This window comes from Momordica charantia (assembly GCF_013281855.1).
Source record: "Momordica charantia cultivar OHB3-1 chromosome 7 unlocalized genomic scaffold, Mcharantia_2.0 BLBB01000007.1, whole genome shotgun sequence".
Taxonomy (NCBI): Eukaryota; Viridiplantae; Streptophyta; class Magnoliopsida; order Cucurbitales; family Cucurbitaceae; genus Momordica; species Momordica charantia.
Window position 1 is genome coordinate 4,154,180 of NW_028275165.1, and position 20,920 is coordinate 4,175,099.

General features: G+C 33.9%; 1 protein-coding gene across 4 annotated transcripts; it reads left to right on the forward strand.

Moving 5' to 3' along the window:
• The first annotated feature begins 827 nt into the window (after positions 1-827).
• On the forward strand, positions 828-10,473 carry LOC111024273 (exosome complex component RRP41 homolog). 4 transcript variants are annotated; one of them, XM_088126622.1, is made up of 13 exons: positions 6,285-6,446; positions 6,535-6,572; positions 7,436-7,532; positions 7,620-7,666; positions 7,739-7,799; positions 7,930-7,968; positions 8,065-8,132; positions 8,434-8,512; positions 8,590-8,626; positions 9,457-9,573; positions 9,795-9,880; positions 10,038-10,127; positions 10,264-10,473. In XM_088126622.1, the coding sequence occupies exons 3-13, from the start codon at positions 7,479-7,481 to the stop codon at positions 10,309-10,311; spliced, it is 726 nt and encodes a 241-aa protein (XP_087982748.1). In that variant the 5' UTR covers positions 6,285-6,446; positions 6,535-6,572; positions 7,436-7,478; the 3' UTR covers positions 10,312-10,473. The 4 variants fall into 4 exon arrangements, with proteins under 4 accessions (XP_022157614.2, XP_087982747.1, XP_087982748.1 ...); XM_088126623.1 differs by having other exon boundaries at positions 7,477-7,532; XM_022301922.2 differs by lacking the exons at positions 6,285-6,446; positions 6,535-6,572 and adding an exon at positions 828-1,100.
• Positions 10,474-20,920: the final 10,447 nt, after the last annotated feature.

Genomic DNA, 20,920 nt, shown 5'->3' on the forward strand with positions numbered 1-20,920 from the left:
AAACCTTTTTTATAAAAAGGTTGGAAATATTATTTTTAAAATAAATTTGAAATTTAAACTATTTTAAAAATTAGTTTTGAAAATAGTAGTATTTTAAAAAACAAAACTTAAAAAATGGCTCTCACATCCATCAAATTTGTCAATACTTATGATAATAAGACTTATCCAGGTTGATTTCTAATCTATTAACATTTTTTAATTAAGATTTATTTTTTTAATTTACCAATTTATTAATTCAATTTTTTTTTATAAATAGAAAAGGTTAGGTTTGTGATGGTGTGAAACTATAAAATGATTATTATATTATTAATAACTTGTTTGATAACTATTTTTTTAGTACAATATGTTGGGGGATTCGAACCCACAACCTCTTGGTTTGATAATTGTTTTATTTTTTATTTTCACTTTCTTAAAATTAATCTTATAACTATTACTTTCGCATTTGTCTCGTGAACAATTTTTCAATAATATTTTTTAAAATCAAAGCTAAATTAAAAAAATGAAAAAAGTAATTTCCAAAAAATACTTTTTATTTCTAAAATTTGGCTAAAGTTTCAAATCTATTAGAAAGAAAAGTGAAAAACATAACAAAGAATTTTTTTAGAAAACAAGCTTAATTTTTAAAAATATATAATAGAAAAATAAAATAGTTTTCAAACTGGTTAAGTAACTTGTTTTAAAATTCCAAAAATATAAAATCAGGTGATCTCTCTTTTTCAATTTTTATATCTTCCACACTTTATTATTTTATTTAATAATAATAATAATAATAATAATAATAATAATAATTACGATTGAAACACGGTGGTTTTCATTTTTCAGCAAAATCTTATTTTGTTTAAACAAATTTCAATCCGCGCCTCCACCCCTCGATTTTTCCCTCCCTTCCTTCATCCCGCTGTGGTCGCTCCCCACCAAAGTCGCCGCCGTCGCCGCATCTCGCTGAAGCCGCCGTCGTCGCCGCTTCCTACTGAAGCCGCCACCGTCGCCGCATCCCGCTGAAACCACTGCCGCCGCCGCATCGTTTCTGGAGGTCTCAGAGTCTCTGCAACGTTGCTCACCGTCCTCAGCCTCTTTGAACTTCTTTTCCTTCTTCCAAGGTATGCCAAACACTCTGCTCTTTCCAATCTCTTATAATTTTCTTCTAATTCTTCAAAATGTTTGCTTCACTGGTTGCTCAATTTCCATGTTGAAGTTAGAAATTATGTGTAAATGTCGATTTTGGTGGTGAAAGATGTGAGTTTTGGGATTCGGCATTGAAACTTTTCTTCTGTATTTCTTCTGCTTGGCTATTCTATTGTGCATTTATGAATTGGAAGTGGTGTTAACCCTAGCACATCAGTTTACCTTTTTTCTTTTTATGCATCGAAATGGTAAATTGTATTCGGGATTTAAATCCTAGATAGATGGTGCTTATTGAAATTTCTACTGGAAATTAGTGTTTGAATTCCCCAATTGAAATTCTCAAAATTGAAATTAGTGAATTGGAATTCATTATTGTACGAATTCCTGAATTTGGATTCCGTTAGTTAGTGATCAGTATTGGAAATTGGGAATTGGGAATTCATGTTAGTCAGTGGTTGGTTTTGTTAAGATAGCACATTAGGAGGTTATTGTCATTTTGATATTTTGTCTTTACTGATGTAAGTGAAGTGTATTTGCCTGCAATGCAAGACAAACACAATGAAATAAAGCCGTGATAAAAGCAGACAAGACTTCTGTTGAACATATCCCAATAAGGAATATATGAAATTAATTGATTCTAAAATTAATGCTATATGAATAACGCTCAAGATCAAAAACTAATTTAATATTTAGACATTAATTAAGAATTATATTTTTACTAAACAATTTCCCAAAAAGCATATCTAAAAGCAAAAGGGCCGCTTGATGTCCTGAGATTTTATAAATTTTAGAATGACTTTCCTCTATTAGGAAAAAAAAAAGTTTTCAAGGGTACTATGGTCATAGACACTACTGCCAGACATAAATTCTGAAGTAAAGAAATAGAAAAATGACTGCCAAATTAATCGAAAGAGATAATGCGTATTCGTTTATTTTGTCCAATAGGGTTATAATAGATAATAATGAACTCTTTGCTTGATTCACTTGTTACAATGCACATACTTGGGGGCTTGGTACATGCATCTATAAACTGTACAACATTCTTGCGCCTGACTTTTCTGCCAGTCAACAATAAATGTTCATAAAAAAGATTATTAACATGGAATTAAACATAAAGCAGAGAAGCCCAACCTCTCTACACATCACTAGAATAAGAAAGGGAGGAAAGACAGCAGAAACAAAAATGGAAGCTGTAGAAAATTTACTTTGAAGGTAGTTACTATCATAGAAAATCTTGGTAAAGGAACAAATTCACTTGATGACACTCGTAGCTAATGGATATAAGTGTTTAACAGCATTAATCATAACAAGCATCAAATGGGATCTACAGCTAACACTTGGCCCGCTCCATGCTCTTCTGCCTTCAAAGGTCCATGGATTTCTATCCTTCAACAGATTCATCTCATTAAGGATATTGCTCTCTGCCAAGTGGGGGAAGATAGTCAATGCAGCTTTTGGAGGGATAAATGGTTCCCACATGGGACCCTTGCCAGCCTTTACCCGAGACTTTTTGCTATAGCCACCAATAAGGATGCCAAAATTGCTGAACTTTGGTCTAAGAATTCTTCCTCTTCGGATTACAGTTTCCGCATGCTTCTTAAAGATGAGGAATTTGATGATTGGATGGACCTATCACAGTTACTCAATGCTTTCACCCCTCCCTCTCTTGAAGACTTATGGATCTGGCCCTTGGAACCGAGTAAATCATTCACTACCGGCTCTATTTTTAAGCACTTGACTATGAATGGAAACCATACCAAATCCTCCCTTTTCTCCAACCTTTGGAAAGGCATTGAATACTTATGATCGGATTCAGAGGAAACTTCCCCATTTCTCCCTCTCCCCCAACTGCTGTCATCTTTGTTACAGGGCATCGGAATCCCTGGGACACGTTTTCATCAGCTGCAGCTTTGCCTCTAATTTCTGGGGGCGCCTCCTCACTACTTTTGGATGGGAGACAGCACTGCACAACAACCCACTCATCTTCCTTGATTGTCTCTTGGTGGGTCATCCTCTCAAACAAAACAGAGCAACACTATGGACTCTTTTCATCAAAGCCTTCCTATGGAGCTTATGGCTAGAGAGGAACACCCGAGTCTTTAATGATAAATCTCTTCCTTTTGATATCTTTTTTGACAGAGTTACTATCTCAACTCTGGGTTGGTGTAAAAGTTACTATCCATCTTTCCATAGCTACACCTTGAACGACCTTATCTACAATTGGAAGGTGTTTTTGTAAATGCCCTTGCGGCCTTTTTTATATTTCAAACCATCAATGAAATTCTCGTTTCATATATAAAAAAAAAATAGTCCGTATATAAAGTTATAAAATATCCCTTATATTTCATTGCTTCAGTTCCTCTCCAATCAACAACAACCCCAACCCCCCTTATGGTCATAGACACTACCACCCGATAAAGCTTCTGGAGAAGACTGACATGATAAAAGAGATAAATAAAGACAGAAGTATGGAGAGAAAGAGAGCGATAACATAGATTGAAGGAGGTTTTAGGAAAATTATAAGACCTGTAGTTTGAGAGAGATGGTTGTTGAGTAATGGGGTGCTGAAGAAAAAACGCTTTGAAAGTTCTCTATCAGTTCATTTGCCACTATCATTGTGTATAGAAAAGATTGAAGGCAACAACAAAGAGGTGACATTCATGATGTTATCGAAAAATAGAATGAAAACGAATGATTCTTATTCTCTTAGTACCATCAATTATAGAATCTTACATGAGTTTGAGAATGACATTTTCCTATGTAGTTTTATGGTTTGTGTACTTATGATTTCTATTTTTGGTTCTGTGTTATGTTTTGGTTTCTTTTATATGGTCTTATATATCTTTTCTAAAGCTTGTGACTGTTTGGTGTGAACATACAAAGCTATTGTAGCCTCCGCAAGCTACAAGCATTGAGGGGAGGGGTCTGTGTACTTATTGTAGCCTCTATTAAGCATTGTAATTATTGTGTCTTTAGGAGGAGGATTTTTATGGGGTTAATTATTTTTAATTTAATTTAATTTTGTCTGTGGTTGTTGTGAGAAATGTGACTTTTGTTAGCTATGTTTTATGTTATATGTTTGTAGGTGTGAAATTTGTTTTTGTTAGCTATGTTTTATGTTTTATGTTGGTGGGTGCGGAATTTCTCTCTCTTAGCCATGTTTTATGTTTTCATCAAGCTTTTATTTTCACATATATATAAAGTGGTGATCATTTTGGCTTATAAGTACTTTGTGCTTACATAAACTATATTTTTTAGGTTCTTCGGATTTGGCTACTATGAAATTTTGTCATGTAGAGCTTTTGAAATGCATGAAACTTCTACTTAGGTTTATGTATCTTTTGAAACATATTGAATGTGTAAATCGAAGAACTTTTGAAATATGTGAACCTGAATGATATTTTGGTATTTAATATATTTTGGTATTTGATATATTTTGGTATTTGATATTTTAGTATTTAATATTTTGGTATTTGACCTTCAAATCAGGTATCCCAAGAATGTCGAGATTGATATTAGTGCATTTTATTTTAGAAAAAAATTAAATATATATTGCCAAAATTTTTGATAAAAATGTCGGTAAAACTATAAATATACCGACGTTTGCAAAACGTTGGAAGAATAGTAGATCTGCCGACATTTTTCAAAATGTTGGCAGAATAGTAGATGTGCCAACATTTTGGAAACGTTAGTAGATGAAAACTTTTGCCAACATTTTGAAAAACGTTGGCAAATGTAAACTTTTGCCAACGTTTTCATAGCTTTAGCAACTTTGTTAACATTTCTCTAAAACGTTGGCAGAAGTTTCCATCTGTCAACGTTTCTTTAAAATGTTGGTAGATCTGCCAACGTTTAGAAAAAGTTGGCATAAAGTTAGCCTTACCAACGTTTTTTGAAGGTCGGCAAAAGTATGGTTCTGCCAACGTTTTTAAAAACGTTGGCAATGTGCTTTTCCAACGCACTTTGCAGACTTTTTTACTGACGAATATTTAACGTCGGGAGAAACTAATCCCAACATTTTTTTGCTCGTTTCCCAACGTTTTATAGCGTTGGGAAAAATTCTAATTCTTGTAGTCATACAAACTTTCCAAATTCTTAAATCTTAATCATCTCGTTAGTGGTTATAGCCTGCGAATCACCTTTGCATTAGAGAATTCTAATGTTGTGAAAATTGAACTGCAAAGATTCTACATTTGTATTATCATTTCTAGATAGATATGTGGGTTAAAACAAACAACAATGAATCCATTAGCAATAATGGAAGTAGGTGTTGATGCAAAAATACGTCCAAGTGTTGTGGAGCGACCTATGCTGGGCCCTAGCGAGCTGTTGCGGAGCGAGCTGGGTAGGGAAGGTCTCTCTAACGAATTGAAGTATGGCTAGCTGGAGAGGGAAGACTTATCGGCCAAGCTAACGCGGAGCGAGCTGGAGAAGAGAGACCTTCGACGCTCAAGTTAGTTTGAGTTTGAGCTGAGTAGATCAGCTTCAAACAGAAATTGCATATCTTAGTGGGTGGAGTGAAGGTGTATTTATAGAGGTGTGAGGAGTAGTTACCCATCCCATCGGGGTGTGATATTTCACCGTTCTGAGGTTAGGTGACCTGCTATGGATCGTAGGTCCGTGTTGGTCTCTGGATTTATCCCTACCTTAGAGCATGATACTTGGAAGGTTCTCATTTGCCTCTAAGTAACTGGGCCAGACCTCAGAGGTCGACCTATGATCCTTGGAGAACAGCTCGGCTTGCGATAGTTTGCCCTCCAATATTGAACTATTGATAGAATTGCATGATGTCAAAACGTAATATAAAATTAAGAAATATTATTATATTATTAAAATTACCAATTCATCGCCACTTCAGCATCCCGTTAGTCACACTAATGGAATTTTAACGCTAGGGACCTTTTAGAACTACCGTCTAAAGGTCGGAGAACAAACTATCATTTTTTAAAACTTAAGGACCAAAATTTATATTCAAATTCATGAACCAAAAATATATTTTATCAAAAAAAAAAAAAGATTGCAGGGTGTTTTTTTCAGCCCAAGTGAAAAAAAAGTGAAGAGAGATGACAAATAATGTTTTTTTTTTTAGAAAGGGTTGAAAAATCCCAATTACCGTTTTTTTTTTTTGAAAAATCATCATCTCTCTCCCTGTTTGGAAGCCCTAGTTCCTCTTCTCTCGCTCGAGCAGTCGCCAAACCGTCCTTGTGTTTTTAGAAAGCCCAGCTCCACCCCTCTCCGGCGACACCCAAACGGCGGCTTAGATCTGTATTACCCACTCCTTGCATTGTTGAATTCCTCAAATTGATACAGCCATAACTCAAGTATTATCAGTGCCTTCAACTCTCTTTTTAGTTTGATTAAAGTTTTTCAAACCAAAGCTTAACCCCAAATTCATGTCTTTTGGATTAGGATTAGGATCTTTCGGCAAAGCACTAGGACACTCTTTGGTAAGTAGTTCTTGCTTGGAATATGTACTGTGTGTCCGTCTGTCATTGCATGCTTGTGATTGTTAATTCTTCGATTATGATTATCTTTCAAATATTGTGATTAAGTTGTTGTGGAGTTGTGCAGCTCGTGCCTTACTTTGGGTTTATGAAAGGAAATAAACCAAAGGGTCTTCAACAACTTGTCTCTACGTATCGATATTTTTTTGTGAGAACGTACAAATTACTATGGCCTCTTGGTGCCCTACTCATAGAAATTTTTTTGTAATTTTTTTGTGATTACAGTATAGTCTTATTTCAACAAGTTTGGCAAGTTGTAATGTGGTAGCTCTTTGAGGGGCCTCCTCGGCCCCTGCCTCTAGGCTGTCTCTTTTTTGTTCATAATATATTTTTTTTTCTTATTAGAAAAAAATACTATCAAAATGCTTGTGTTGGTCCCTATATTAAAAAAAAAAAGGCCAATTTAGTCTGCAACATTTTAACCCTTGCAAGTTTCATTGTGTATAAAATTTGTGTTAAGCAAATAATGTCAAACCGGTCAAATTTTAGAATTTTAGGAACCAAAACAAACATTTTAATAGCACAAGAGTAAAATGAACAAAATTTTAAAGTAGATAGACTAAAATAGTATTTAAACCAAAAATATGTAATAGCATTTTGGTAAATAAAAATTGGTTTATTTACAAGAACCCATTAAGCATCCATTCAAATTTTCAAGCTCATCTCTATTCTATTCCCTCTCGCTTTTTTGAGTTCTCCCCTTTCTCTTTTATTTTTGCTGCATGAAGCTTTTTTGGAGTTTTCCCATTTTCTTCGACTTTCAAAACTTTAGCCATTGCTCCACTTATTCATTTTTCTCCCTTCAGTCACCATCCCTCGCTGCTGCACAACTTACTGTGTTTTGCAGAGATGGAGTTTGTGAGCCCTGAAGGACTTCGCTTTGATGGTCGCCGTCCCATGGAAGTATTTCTCATTCTCATTCTCTTGGTTCAATTTTTTTTACTCTGAACTTGTGCCCCGTTCAATTTTCACTCTTTTGTTTAATTTTAGATGAGGCAAATTCGAGGAGAAATTGGCGCTGTTTCTAAAGCAGACGGGTACTTGCTTTCACTTCTCTTAACCTTTGTGAGTCTTCTTGATTAACTGAAAATCATCCATTTGTTTTATAGTTCTGCTGTTTTTGAGATGGGTAATACCAAAGTTATTGCTGCTGTTTACGGTCCAAGAGAGGTACAAGATTTCAACAATTATTGTATTTACAAACCTATTGAGCTGTTTATTTTTACAAAATCCATTTGGGTATTTAATTCTGAGGCTTATGATGTATGGTTGTGAATGAATGCTTTTGTTGACTGTGTAGGTTCAGAATAGGAGTCAACAGTTGAGTGACCAAGCACTGGTTATACTTTTTTCTGGATAATCTTATTTTGAAGTTTGAGTTCTTAATGTGAATTTGGTAACTCAGTGCTTGATTCTGTGATCGTTTCTCTTTTAGGTGCGCTGTGAGTACACTATGGCTAATTTCAGTACTGGAGATCGCATGAGAAAACCTAAGGGTGACAGGTTATTTGACTGTTAATCTTTTGAAAGTTCTGGTTCTGTTGTAGTTGTTTCCATGGAATAGGAGCATGATGAATGGTGATATCTTCGGAAGAATAAAATATATCAAAATAAATTGTGGAAAAAAAAAGATATCTTCGGAAGAATATGGTTAGGGTAAAACTAATAGTGCTGGAATATCTACTTCAATGACATTACTTGGGTGTTACCAAATGGAATGATTTAAAAACTGAAACTATGTTAGAGCTGGATTTATATCTATTATATTGTATGTTTATTAAGCTACGGCATTTGTCACATTCAGGCGATCCACAGAGATATCTTTAGTTATTCGCCAAACGATGGAGGAATGCATTTTAACACATTTAATGCCTCGGTCTCAGGTTTTTTACACATATTAATAGCTGCTCCTCTATGATTTTGACCTATATCTTTCCACATTCTTAGTTTTTATGTGCAGATAGATATATTTCTCCAAGTTCTTCAAGCAGATGGAGGTACACTATCTTTCTTTCTTCCATCTTTCTTTCTTTAGCTAAGGACAGTTGCAAGGTTTTACACATAGGGCCGGCTGCTTTTTTTATCTTGCTTGCCGCAATTAATGATTAAGTCTATTAGATTTATTCTTCATTATCATTACTTATATTTCAGACATTCTAAGTTCATATTCTCTTTTTTTGCCATCTTCTTGTATATTTGTATCTTCTTCAGACATTCCTCGTACTTTTATTTTCTTTTACAAAATAGAAGAATGTAGAATTTTTTCCATACTCTTCCCCTGCTATCTCATTCTTTTTGCCTCCTTTTCGTCAAAAAGCTTGGAGCGTGCAGTCATATTTTTGTTCATTACAAACCATACGATTTAAATTTAACAACATAACCATCTCTCCATTTCTCATGCTACAATCTTTTTAGGTATTTAAAAATGTGGCCAATGCTCTAGGGGAATATGGTCAAAAGCATGTTATAGGAAACTTGGTTTAAAAGTACATAGTTTTCAAAGGCTCAACTAGAAATATAAATAAATTTTGAGATATGAGCAATTTTAAACCTCTATTTTTAGTTTAATCATGTTGATGCCTTATCTCATGTTTGTGTATTTCTTCTTTAATCATAAGAGAGTTCTTGTTTCTTCTGTATAGCTTCTCAAAGAATACATTTATTTCTTATGGCGTAGCTTATAAGCTGCCAATCAGTGTGTTTAAGCATTGATAATGTTCTGTCTTTAAGTGGTAGTGATTTCTGAGAGGTCATTCATTAGTAGTTTACTTTTCTTCCATGAACAATTCAACTTCAGACATATTCTAAATTTTTTTTTGGTCTGTAGGCACTAGATCAGCATGTATCAACGCTGCAACTTTGGCGCTTGCTGACGCTGGAATTCCCATGCGTGATATCGTTACTTCTTGCAGTGCTGGATACCTTAATAGCACTCCTCTACTAGGTAATTTATACTTCATCTTTCCTCATTCAATCGCGTTCAAAAAATGCAACCCAACATTTGGATGAATTAGATGTCCGCATATGTTCATATAACTCGTGTTTTCCTTCGTTCATATAACTCGTGTTTTCCTTCTTTCTTTCTCTTCTGTGACCTTTTTTTTTCTTTTAACGTTGCATGGAAAATTAGAAGAACTAATATGAATAGGAATATGAAATGGGCAGATTTGAATTACGTCGAGGATAGTGCTGGTGGCCCTGATGTCACTGTAGGCTTTCTACCTAAGTTGGATAAAGTCACTCTTCTTCAGGTTCATTAATTTCCTACTTTTTCTCTATTTTTCCTGCTTCCAATTTTATATTGCATATTGTAATTTGTAAACCTAAACTGTTATTCTGCAATTAATGTTCCAATTTCGTGGATTGTTAGACATTTCAGCTCATTTTCACATGATCCATTTGATGTAGATGGATGCTAAATTACCCATTGATATATTTGAGAATGTCATGCAACTAGCGATCGAGGGCTGCAAAGCCGTAGCAAGTTACATCCGAGAAGTAAGGACTCGACGACTTCTGATTTCTTTTTCGTTTTAGCTGTACAACAAGAAGCCTTTATTATTGAACCATTTCCATTGTAACAACCTACTTTTTTTTTTTTTTTTATAAAACCATACTGTTATGTGTGCTGCAGGTTATGTTGGAGAATACGAAGAAACTCGAATATCAACGTGGTGCGTAGTCGGGAACAATATTGAGCATTCTTACAAGCAAGGATACTTCACCAATGGATTGGAAATGATCTTTTTAGAAAAGATTAGTAAGAAACTGATCGCATGTGAAATTTGTAGTTTTAATTGTTTTAAAGAAAATATTAGAAAATAATAAATTAGTTTAATGACAATTTAATTAGTTTTTTAAAAGTAGAAAGGGGTCAGTCTTAATATTTTTTCTTATTTACATTATCTTTTAAAAATTAATTTTACATTATATGAAGAAACTTTTCATACAAAATTTTAATTCAACACATTATGTTATATGAATGTTAAACTAGAAGGTATATTTCTTTTGTGATTCATATTATATACAAGAATCACAAAATATACAATGTTATGTTAATTTCATGTTTTTATTTGTTACATTTTAATTATATGAGGACTTTACACCTTTTTTAAGAAATTACACTTCATCTATTGTAATATAATTATAATTTAATGTCAATTCAATTAATTATAAAATAAATTATTTAAATATAATAATATCATTAAAAAGACAAAAAAATAATTTTCACTTTAAAACTTTGATCTCTTACATCCTATACTTTATATTTGGATTATTTATGTCTATGATTGGATTGAAAAAGATAAAATTACAATATACAAATTACGATTCTAAATTTACAACATTATTATATTCTTCATTTTTGGAGGAAAAAAATGAACAAACAAATCAAGAATAAAAATAAAACAGAAAAACAGTACAAATGAGTTGTTATTTTTTTTTAATTTTTAATGCTAGCCACAAGTTAATCCACGATTCATATTCTCGTTGTCCAGATTCCTTTCACGACTAACTAGAGTACCACTAATCCTCTGAGAAGAAAGAGTACCCACAACTATGCACCAATATTAGTACCTGATGAGAAAGAGGTAACTTAGGGGTAAAACAGTAATTTGACCAATATGAAGTTACGAACGTTAATGAATGTTGGTTATTTTGGTAATGAGTTTAATCATTTAATCTTGTATTGTTGGAGCTTCTGATTTGTATGTCCATTAGATCCTCGATAGCTCACAACAGGTAAAACAGTGATCAAAACTTATGAAAAAACTTTTTCAAGAGGATGTAGGTTAGTTGTATAAGATACAATTAATATAATGTATAATATAAAGTTAATTCTGAATGATATTCATAATTAAACTATATAACATGAGAGTTATATTTGAATAAGAATCAGATAATGATTAATATGAATTGAATTTATATTAAAACTATAGGTTAAAATTAATGGGACTAAGATTTACATTAAAAGTATAGGTTACGAGAGAGATATTTGAATATGATTTAAATAAAGTTATAATTAAATATATGATATTTAATTATTATTAATTAATGAGTTTAATAATTGATAAATCAATTTAATTTAATTTAATTAAATAACTCACTTTCTTGCATTTTGCAAGGAGGTTGGGAAATTGGTGGGTAGGTAGGTTGCTTCCTCCCCACTCCTCTCCATCTCTATAAAATGGGAGTGGTGAATTTTATTCAGAGTTTGAACAATCTCTATCAAATAGCTCTGTCACGAAAACCAAATTGACCCACTTTCAAAGGACAGTTCCCACAAACTGGTCCTTGCCAAGAGAATAGCAGGGAAGACTTTTTGGTGGTGTTGGTGCTATTGCTGAATAACAGTCTTCAAAGGTAGTCTATCTTTTCTTTTGTTGCTTATTTGTTTTTCTTGGTAGTTCTTCCTAATACATAATCGAAGCACAAGCATTCACGTGCTTCTGCTGCGGGATTCAATCCTTTCACACCCAACCCAAAATTGCTCCAAACCAAGCATGTTTAACTCTGAAATTCTTGTGGTTAAGGCACCGAAAAATAAGGTGCACATTGTTAGTATAGGTAGTGACTATAAATTTTTTTGAGACTTTCTTAACTATGCTTTTGTCATCTTAGGATCCCTCTCATTTGGACGTAGTACCAATTTATCCATGACCCCTCCTGTCTACTCGGGTGTCACATGCATACTAGCTTCCAGTTGGTTCGCTGTCGAACCACATTGTATTGGGAGAAGTTTTGCTCTTATGCCATTTGTAACGCCGCAAGCCAAGGATTCGGACCAGGATTCAGAATCAAGATTCAACACCTAATTGGCCCTGCATTCCTTCCATCCTCGATGACCTAGCTGTACTACCGTCTTTATCTGAGCTACTTAGAAGAGTGAAAACTATCTCTAAAGACCAACACAAGTCCTTCCATGCTTTGTCCTCACTCACATACTTTCTAAGAAAATTCTTTAGGAGGTCACCAAACCCAAGATTGCTCCAAGCCAACCACCAAAAAGGAAGGTACACCTTATTAATATAGGTAGGACTATCAATAATTTTAAGTCGTTCTTAACCATACTTCCATAATCTCAGTGTTGTAATTTTAACGATTGATTTTAATGATTTTTGGGCGATTTATCGTCTATACAGTAATTTTACAGCAGTGAAAATATCCGTTTAAATCCTAAAAATTACAGTAATAATATTCGTTATGACTTGATGCTCATCGATTCGCAGAATAACCAAAGAAAGTATATGTAAGTGTAAAAGAACAAGAAACACAAGGATTTATAGTGGTTCGGTCTCAACGACTTACTCCACTTGCAAAGATTATAAGATCTTTGCTAGTCAATATTATTAGAGATCAAACAGAAACATACAATAGGTATAACAATGTCGGATCTAAGAAATCAAAGGAAATATTGAAGAGAAAATACAAAGATGATATAGATCTTTACCAAAAACACCAAAAACAAACCCTCACGATGTCGAAGATCTCCAAAACACCTTAGGGTGGCCAAACCCACTCGACCCAATCGACGGGCAGCGACGTCGTCTCTCCGGCGTGGGTTCGATTCTTTCAACGGAGTCCTTTTTTATCACGGTGACATGAAAAACATGCACCCTTACCTTCTTCTTGACTTCACAGCAATGAGGGGAGAACAACCCAAATCTCTAACAACAAAATCTACTCTCTAGGGTTTCATAATGATGCTTATATAGGGGGAGGGGGTTAGGGTTCGTTCCATTTGGACTAGAAAGCTTTTGGGTCTCATTTCCAAAATGACTCAATCACTAAAGGAGATATGCAACAAATTTAATAAAGGAGTTAATGTTTGATTATTTCACAACAAATCACTTAATAATAAATTATTAGTAAGAAATTAACTCTAACAATTTCCACCTGGATTTCATACTAATTATAAAACAAGAATGGAACCTGTTGCCTCCAAACGTTTCAGATTTCTACCCCGGTTCAAGCTGCAACATTCTCACACCCAAGTTAAATTTATTACAAGGCAAAGCCTTGGTAAACATATCAACTGCATTCAAATCAGTAGATATTTTCTTAACAGAAACTAAACCATCACATATTATATCTCTAATAAAGTGATATCGAACATCTATGTATTTAGTTCTTTCATGGTGAGAATGGTTCTTAGATAAGTGTATGGCACTTTGACTATCATAATAAACATTTACAGACACTTTACTACAACATAATTCAGAAACAATTCCTTTAAGCCATAAAGATTCTTTTATGGCTTCGGTTAATGCAATGTATTCAGATTCTGTTGTAGATAAAGCAACAATAGATTGTAAATTTGACTTCCAATTGATAGTGCAATTGAATAGTTTAAAAACATAACCTGTCAAAGATCTACGCTTATCTATATCAGCAGCATAATTAGTATCGACATAACCTTTAATACTTATTTCATTACAAGTATCTATTTTTGTCTCACCATACATAAGGCATAAATTGATATGAGATGCAACATATGTAACAATCCATTTAACACCATTCCAGTGTTGTTTTCCAGGGTTAGCTAAAAATCTACTAACGACACTCAATGGGTGTGCTAAATTAGGCATAATACAAATCATGACTGATCAGACTTGATTAAAGGCTAAAAAGAGTAGTTTTACATGCTTAGTTGGGAGTTAATTATGATGAAAAATGTATGTTAATGCATATAATTCATGGAAAATGTGCATATTTCGTTATCAAGGACTTATGCAAGTAGTTAGAAGCAAATAGAGGCTAATTGATGAAAATTTGTTTATTTTGTGAGGAAAATTGGAAATTGATGACTGCAATGCGTCAGACACATCGCACGCAAAGTATTTCCAGATTATTAGAAGGCCGCGCCAGCCAATTGTTTTGGAACTTCCAGCTTCGCAATGCGCTAGCCACATTTGATGCATAGATTGTCAAAACAGGAATAACAACTTTTTGGTCCAAGATTCAGTTTGACTCTTAAAATCTCTACAAAGAGTGGTTGCCAACTTCCCTTGAATTTCTCAAATACTTGTTACATCCATGACCTATAAAAGGAGTCTCCAAGCATCATTTGTCCACATCTCATTTTGTAATGCTTTGCTTTTTCTTTCTAATTTTTGTCAACTTTTGCTTCTAAGTTTTAATTCCAGTTTTAATTTTTGTTCTTCCTTTATTGTTTTTAAAATTATTTTTTTTGTTTATTTCATTTCAATTCTATTTGTTCTAAGTTTGTACTTTCCTTTCCATTTCAATGAAAATGCATCACTTTGTTACCTTCTCTTGTTTTGTCATTTATTTTACTTCCATGTAGCTAAATTATTTCTTCAACCCTCCTACGAATGCATTAGTTCTTATCACTATAAATTACATCTATCAGTGAGCACGACGTATTACACTCTCTTTTGCTTATCTTGATTGATCTAATTTATCCAGTTGATTTTCTTGTTGGCCACTTGTTTAAATCACATCAGTTTGAATTTAATTATGAAAAGGTTAGAGTCAAACGGATCTCATCAAGGTAAAACGGGAAGTTACTTAGAAATAAGAACTAAAACAAGATCCTAGACATAGGCTCTCTTACCCGTTAAACGTAAGTTGACACTTGATTTATTTAGGATTCTAGAGTTGCATAGACATATGTAAACACTAGCCTAAGCTTCTAAACAAACCAAAAGCGGTATGGAATAGGAGTTGAACCAGTTTGCATAAATTGAGTTTAATTACGGGCACATTTGGTAGGTGTAATTCATCATTTTAGAACTAAATAGTAGTAGGGGGGTTGGCCTTCTAAATTATATTATTTTCGTGTGTCTTTCGTGTTCAACCAATCTCACCAATTTTTATCACAAACATGATTGCTCATTCCAAAAATTTGCAAAATCAATTTAAAAAAAAAAAAACTAGTCCCTGTAGAGACGAACTTGGAATATTTCCAGATTATTACTTGTGACAGTGTGCACTTGCACTTAATCTCTAGCTATTAAGCTGAGGCGCAACAATGACATACATTAGACTCCCAACAATATTAGAGTAAGGAACATCAACCATTTCTTCTATTTCATTTGAAGTTGTAGGTGAATCACTGGAAGAAAGTTTAAAAATGTTTGCCAAATGGAGTACTAACCTTTCTACTATCATGCATCCCTAATCTTTTGGCTAGCCAATATATTAGTTTTGGGACAAAAATAACTTTCTTTTTGTTCGATCTCTTTTAATATCTATCCCTAGTATCTTTCTTGCTTGCCCTAAGTCTTTCATTTCGAATTCCTTACTTAAAATCCCTTTCAGTTTATTAATTTCATGCATATATTTGCAAGCAATCAACATATCATCAACATATAAGAGTAAATAAACAAAATCAGAATATGAAATTTGTTTAAAGTAAACACAACTATCATATTTACTCCTGTTAAACTCAATGGACAACATGTAAGAATCAAACCTTTTGTACCATTGACGTGGGGATTGATTCAAACCATATAGGGACCTTTTAAGAAGACAAACTTTGTATTCTTGTTTGGGAGCTTCAAAACCAGGGGGTTGACTCATGTAAATGGTCTCCTCAAGCTCAGCATGCAAGAAAGCAGTTTTAACATCTATTTGTTCTAATTGATCAAAATGGGCAACAAAAGCAAGCAAGATGCGTATAGATGTATGTCTTACAACGTGAGAGAAAACCTCATCATAGTCTATACCCTCTCTTTGAGTAAACCTTTTAGCCACAAACCTAACTTTAAACCTAGGTTTGCTTTCATTAAGGGGATTCTCTTTAATCTTATAGATCCACTTACAACCTATTCTTTTAGCTTTTAATGACTTGTCTACAAGAACCCAAGTTTTATTCTTTATCAATGAATTATATTAATCTTTCATAGCAACCCACCATTTTTCGTTGTTACTATCATTTGTGGCTTCTATGAAAGTTTGTGGTTCTTGATTCACAAAGTCATTGGCAACTAATAGGGCATAAGATATAAGGTCAGCAAACCCATATCGAGTGGGTGCTCTAGACGTTCTTCTTACCTATCCCTAGTTAGTTGGTAATCAGACAATACTTGGTCACATCTACCTCCTCCCCAACCTCTACTTCCTGTGTAGGTGACTTCTTTATTATAGGTGGTGTAGTATCATGATCTATAGGGGGCTGATTTATTGGATCAGCTGGGGAAGTAGGTTGAGTTGGAACTAATGCAGGTTCAGTGGTTGTAGGTGTATCACTAGGGCTAGACTCAGTTTTATCCTCTATGTATCCCATTTTTTCTTCATCAAATACTACATCTCTACTTACTAGGATCTTGGTGCTATTGGACTCTAAGCACCATAGTTTGTATCCCTTAACACCTTTGGGATAGTCCAAAAAGACACATTTCTTAGCCTTGGATCTAGATTTCCCTCTTTATGAGCATATACTAAATATCCAAAGACTTTCATGTGCGACAAATTTGGGGGAGTACCTTACCAAAGTTCTTGCGGTGTTTTCAGGTTTATGGTAGTGGCTGGGCTCCTATTCACAATATAGCATGCTGTCATAACAGCTTCCCCCCAAAAACTCTTAGGGAGCTGTGAATTGAACAACAGGCACCTTACTTTATCCATTAGGGTTCTATTCATCCTTTCAGCTATCCCATTTTGTTGGGGGGTTCCTACTACTGTCAAGTGTTTAACTATGCCCTTAGACTTACAAAACTTATTGAACTCATGGTTACAAAACACTAGGCCATTATCGATTCTAAGTCTTTTGACTCTAAGGCTAGTTTTGTTTTCAACTAAAGTTACCCATTCAACAAACTTATTAAAGGTATCACAGTTATTTTTAAGTATATAAACCCAAATCTTTCTAGTACAATCATCTATGATGGATAAGAAATACTTAGCCCCCCCCCCCATTAGTAGCTACACTAGATGGCCCCCATAAATCGGCATGGACATACTGTAGCTTCATTTTTGTGGTGTGCACACCCTTACCAAATTTAACCTTTTTAGATTTACCATATATGCAATGTTCACACATATCTAGGTCTACATCTTTTATATTATGATAAGTTTTTGTTTATCTAACTCACTTAGCCCTTGTTCACTCATGTGACCTAGACGCCTATGCCAAAGGGAAATTTGGATGTTATCACACTCTTTAGCTATGTCACTTGAACCTACAACTGTAGAACCCTCTAAGGAATAAAGTGTCTTTTTAAGGTGCCCCTTTAATGTTACCATAATACCCTTCATGACCTTTAATACGCCATTTTCTAACTTAATGGTGTATCCTAGCTTGTCTAACATGCTAAGGGATATAAGGTTCGTCTTAACTTCGGGTATGTACCTAACTTTAGTTAACAGCCTAACCTTTCCATCATGAAGTTTGAGCCTAATTGTACTTTGACCTTCTACATTTTAAAATTGACGATTTTCTAACATAACTTTACTTCCAGAACATGCTTCGAAATTCTCTAGCCAATCTCTATTGGGTGTCATATGGAAAGAGCAACCTGAATCTAAAATCCAAGTTTCGTCCTCACTTGATGCACTCACTATAAGGACTTGGTCAAACTCTTCACTAAGGTTGATCCCGCTAGCTTCCTCTTTCTCCTTATCCTTTTGTTTATTCTTAAGGTCAGGACAAAACCTCCTAATGTGGCCCTCCTTATTACAATGATAACACCTTTTATTCTTATTCCCCTAGATTTGGATCTACTCTTACCTCTCCTATTATGATTCTTGTTATTAGACCTCCCTCTCACAAATAATGACTCTCCATCCTTTTTACTTTCTTTTAATTGTAATTCTTTCATTTTTATAGCATTAATCACAACAGCAGCAGACAAATCATCTCTACCATATTTCATAGCAGACTTAACATCATTATAGACATTAGGCAAAGAATTACAAAGAATAATAACTTGATTTTCATCAGAAAAAGTCTCATTAATATTTTCTAATTTTGATATAATTTTGTTAAATTCATCAAGATTTTCTTTCATGTTTTTATTCGACTCCATCTTAAAGCTAAAGAACTTAGATTTAAGATACAATTTATTTGACAGTGATGCTATTTGATAAGTAGATTGCAACTTACCCAAAAGCTTACCCGTAGTATCCTCACCTCTCATTTGTCGAAGAACACTATCCGATAGGTGAAGAATCAAAAAGTTATGGACAAGTTTCTCCATCTCTTTTAGTTCCTCTAGAGTTATGCTATCAAAGACATCCTTCTTGTACATGAGAGCGTAGTTTGCCTTTTGCTGTCTCAAGATCGCCATCATCTTTATTTTCCAGAGACCGAAGTCTCTCTTACCATTAAATTGTTCCACCTCAAAGCGCGTACTCATTCTGCAATAAAAAGAACAAAAAGAGTAGCAACTGAAACAAAATAGAAAAATACAGAACTAAAAAGTTTCAAAAAATTTGGCAGAAAAAATTTGGCAGAAACTAATTTAAAAATAAAGGAACAAGATCCAAAAAATTATCCAAAGCTCTGATACCAATTGTTGTAATTTTAATGATCGATTTTAATGATCCTTGAGCGATTTATCATCTATTCAGTAATTTTACAATAGTGAAAATATCCGTTTAAATCCTAAAAATTACAGTAATAATATTTTTTATGACTTGATGCTCATCGATTCGCAGAATAACCAAAGAAAGTATATGTAAGTGTAAAAGAACAAGAAACACAAGGATTTATAGTGGTTCGGTCTTAACGACCTACTCCACTTACAAAGATTATAAGATCTTTGCTAGTCAATATTATTAGAGATCAAACAGAAACATACAATAGGTATAACAATGCCGGATCTAAGAAATCAAAGGAAAAGATTCAAGAGAAAATAGAAAGATGATATAGATCTTTACTAAGAACACCGAAAACAAACCCTCACGATGTCAAAGATCGCCAAAACACTTTACGGTGGCCAAACACACTCGACCCAATCGATGGGCGGCAGCGTCGACTCTCCGACGTGGGTTCGATTCTTTCAACGGAGCCCTTACCTTCTCCTTGATTTCACGGCAATGAGGGGAGAGCAATCCAAATCTCTAACAACACAATCTAGGTTTAACAACAAACACTTAAAAGAAGTGGACTGGAAAGCTTTTGGGCCTCATTTCCAAAATGACCAAATCATTAAAGGAGATATGCAACAGATTTAATAAAGAAGTTAATGTTTGATTATTTCACAAAAAATCACTTAATAATAAATGATTAGTAAGAAATGAACTCTAACACTCAAGATCCCTCTCATTCGGATGTGGAACTAGTTCATCCATGTACTCTTTCTCTATACTCGAGCATCACATGCCCACATTTTCTAAGGATTCTTTTGGTCTTTTTGGTAAAAACAAAAGGAAAATTAAAAAAATTTGGATGTTATTTCTTCTTGAAGAGCACTTTGGAATTTAAGGAAAAAAAATGAAATTACAATTTTTGAAGCTTTATAAAAGGACACGTGTGGTTGTGTGTATGTGTTGGTGTGTGACATGTGGGATAAGGAAAAAGAAAAAGAAAAAGAAAATGAAAGGAAGAAAATGTGGAAAAGGAACACAGGAAACCAAAATAGACGAAAAAAAGAAGACCAGCTTATGAGAGAAATCAAGCTTGAATCAGGGCTGAATATTGAATTTGGAACTGGTTAAGCATTCTAATGGCTAAGTAAGAGAAGCCATGGCAAGACTGAACCCTTAACAAGTTTTTTTTTTGGGTTTTCTTCTTTAAGAAATAGAAATTGAATTGAGTTTTATGAGTTTGTCATGCTATGCTCAAGAATTGCGTAGAAGAAAGTTTACAATATCGATCTTTGTAAGTCATGGAATAGAGAAGTTAAGAGTTATTTATGAATTTTTGGTAAAGATTAATATGAGAAATTTTAGGGTTGAAAGAAAGAATTTGGAGGAAGTTCATGTAGAGAGAGGTTAGAGAGAGAGTGTTAAGGAGTAAGATTATTATTGAAGAAGGAATAGTAAAAGATCTAGAGGTTCTTTTTTATGAGAATTAAGGGTTGTAATGGAGATGGATTTGGTAATAGGTAGAGAATTTTGAAGGAAGAAAAAGACGTAAAAGAAAAGAAACGAGAGATGGTGGAGTTTGTGCGTTGTCGTTGGAAGAGAGAGAAAAAAGATTTGTGAATTAAAGTTAAATATGAAAAACAAAAAAGAAATGGTGGAAATTAGGCTAATCATATAGAAATATGAAACAAGAGAAAATAAATATAATGGGTAATTATGGGATCCACTTATTTGTAAGGTAACAGGAGAGAGAAGAAGTGATGGTTTTAACGAAGAAAGAGAATGAGTTGTTAAATTTG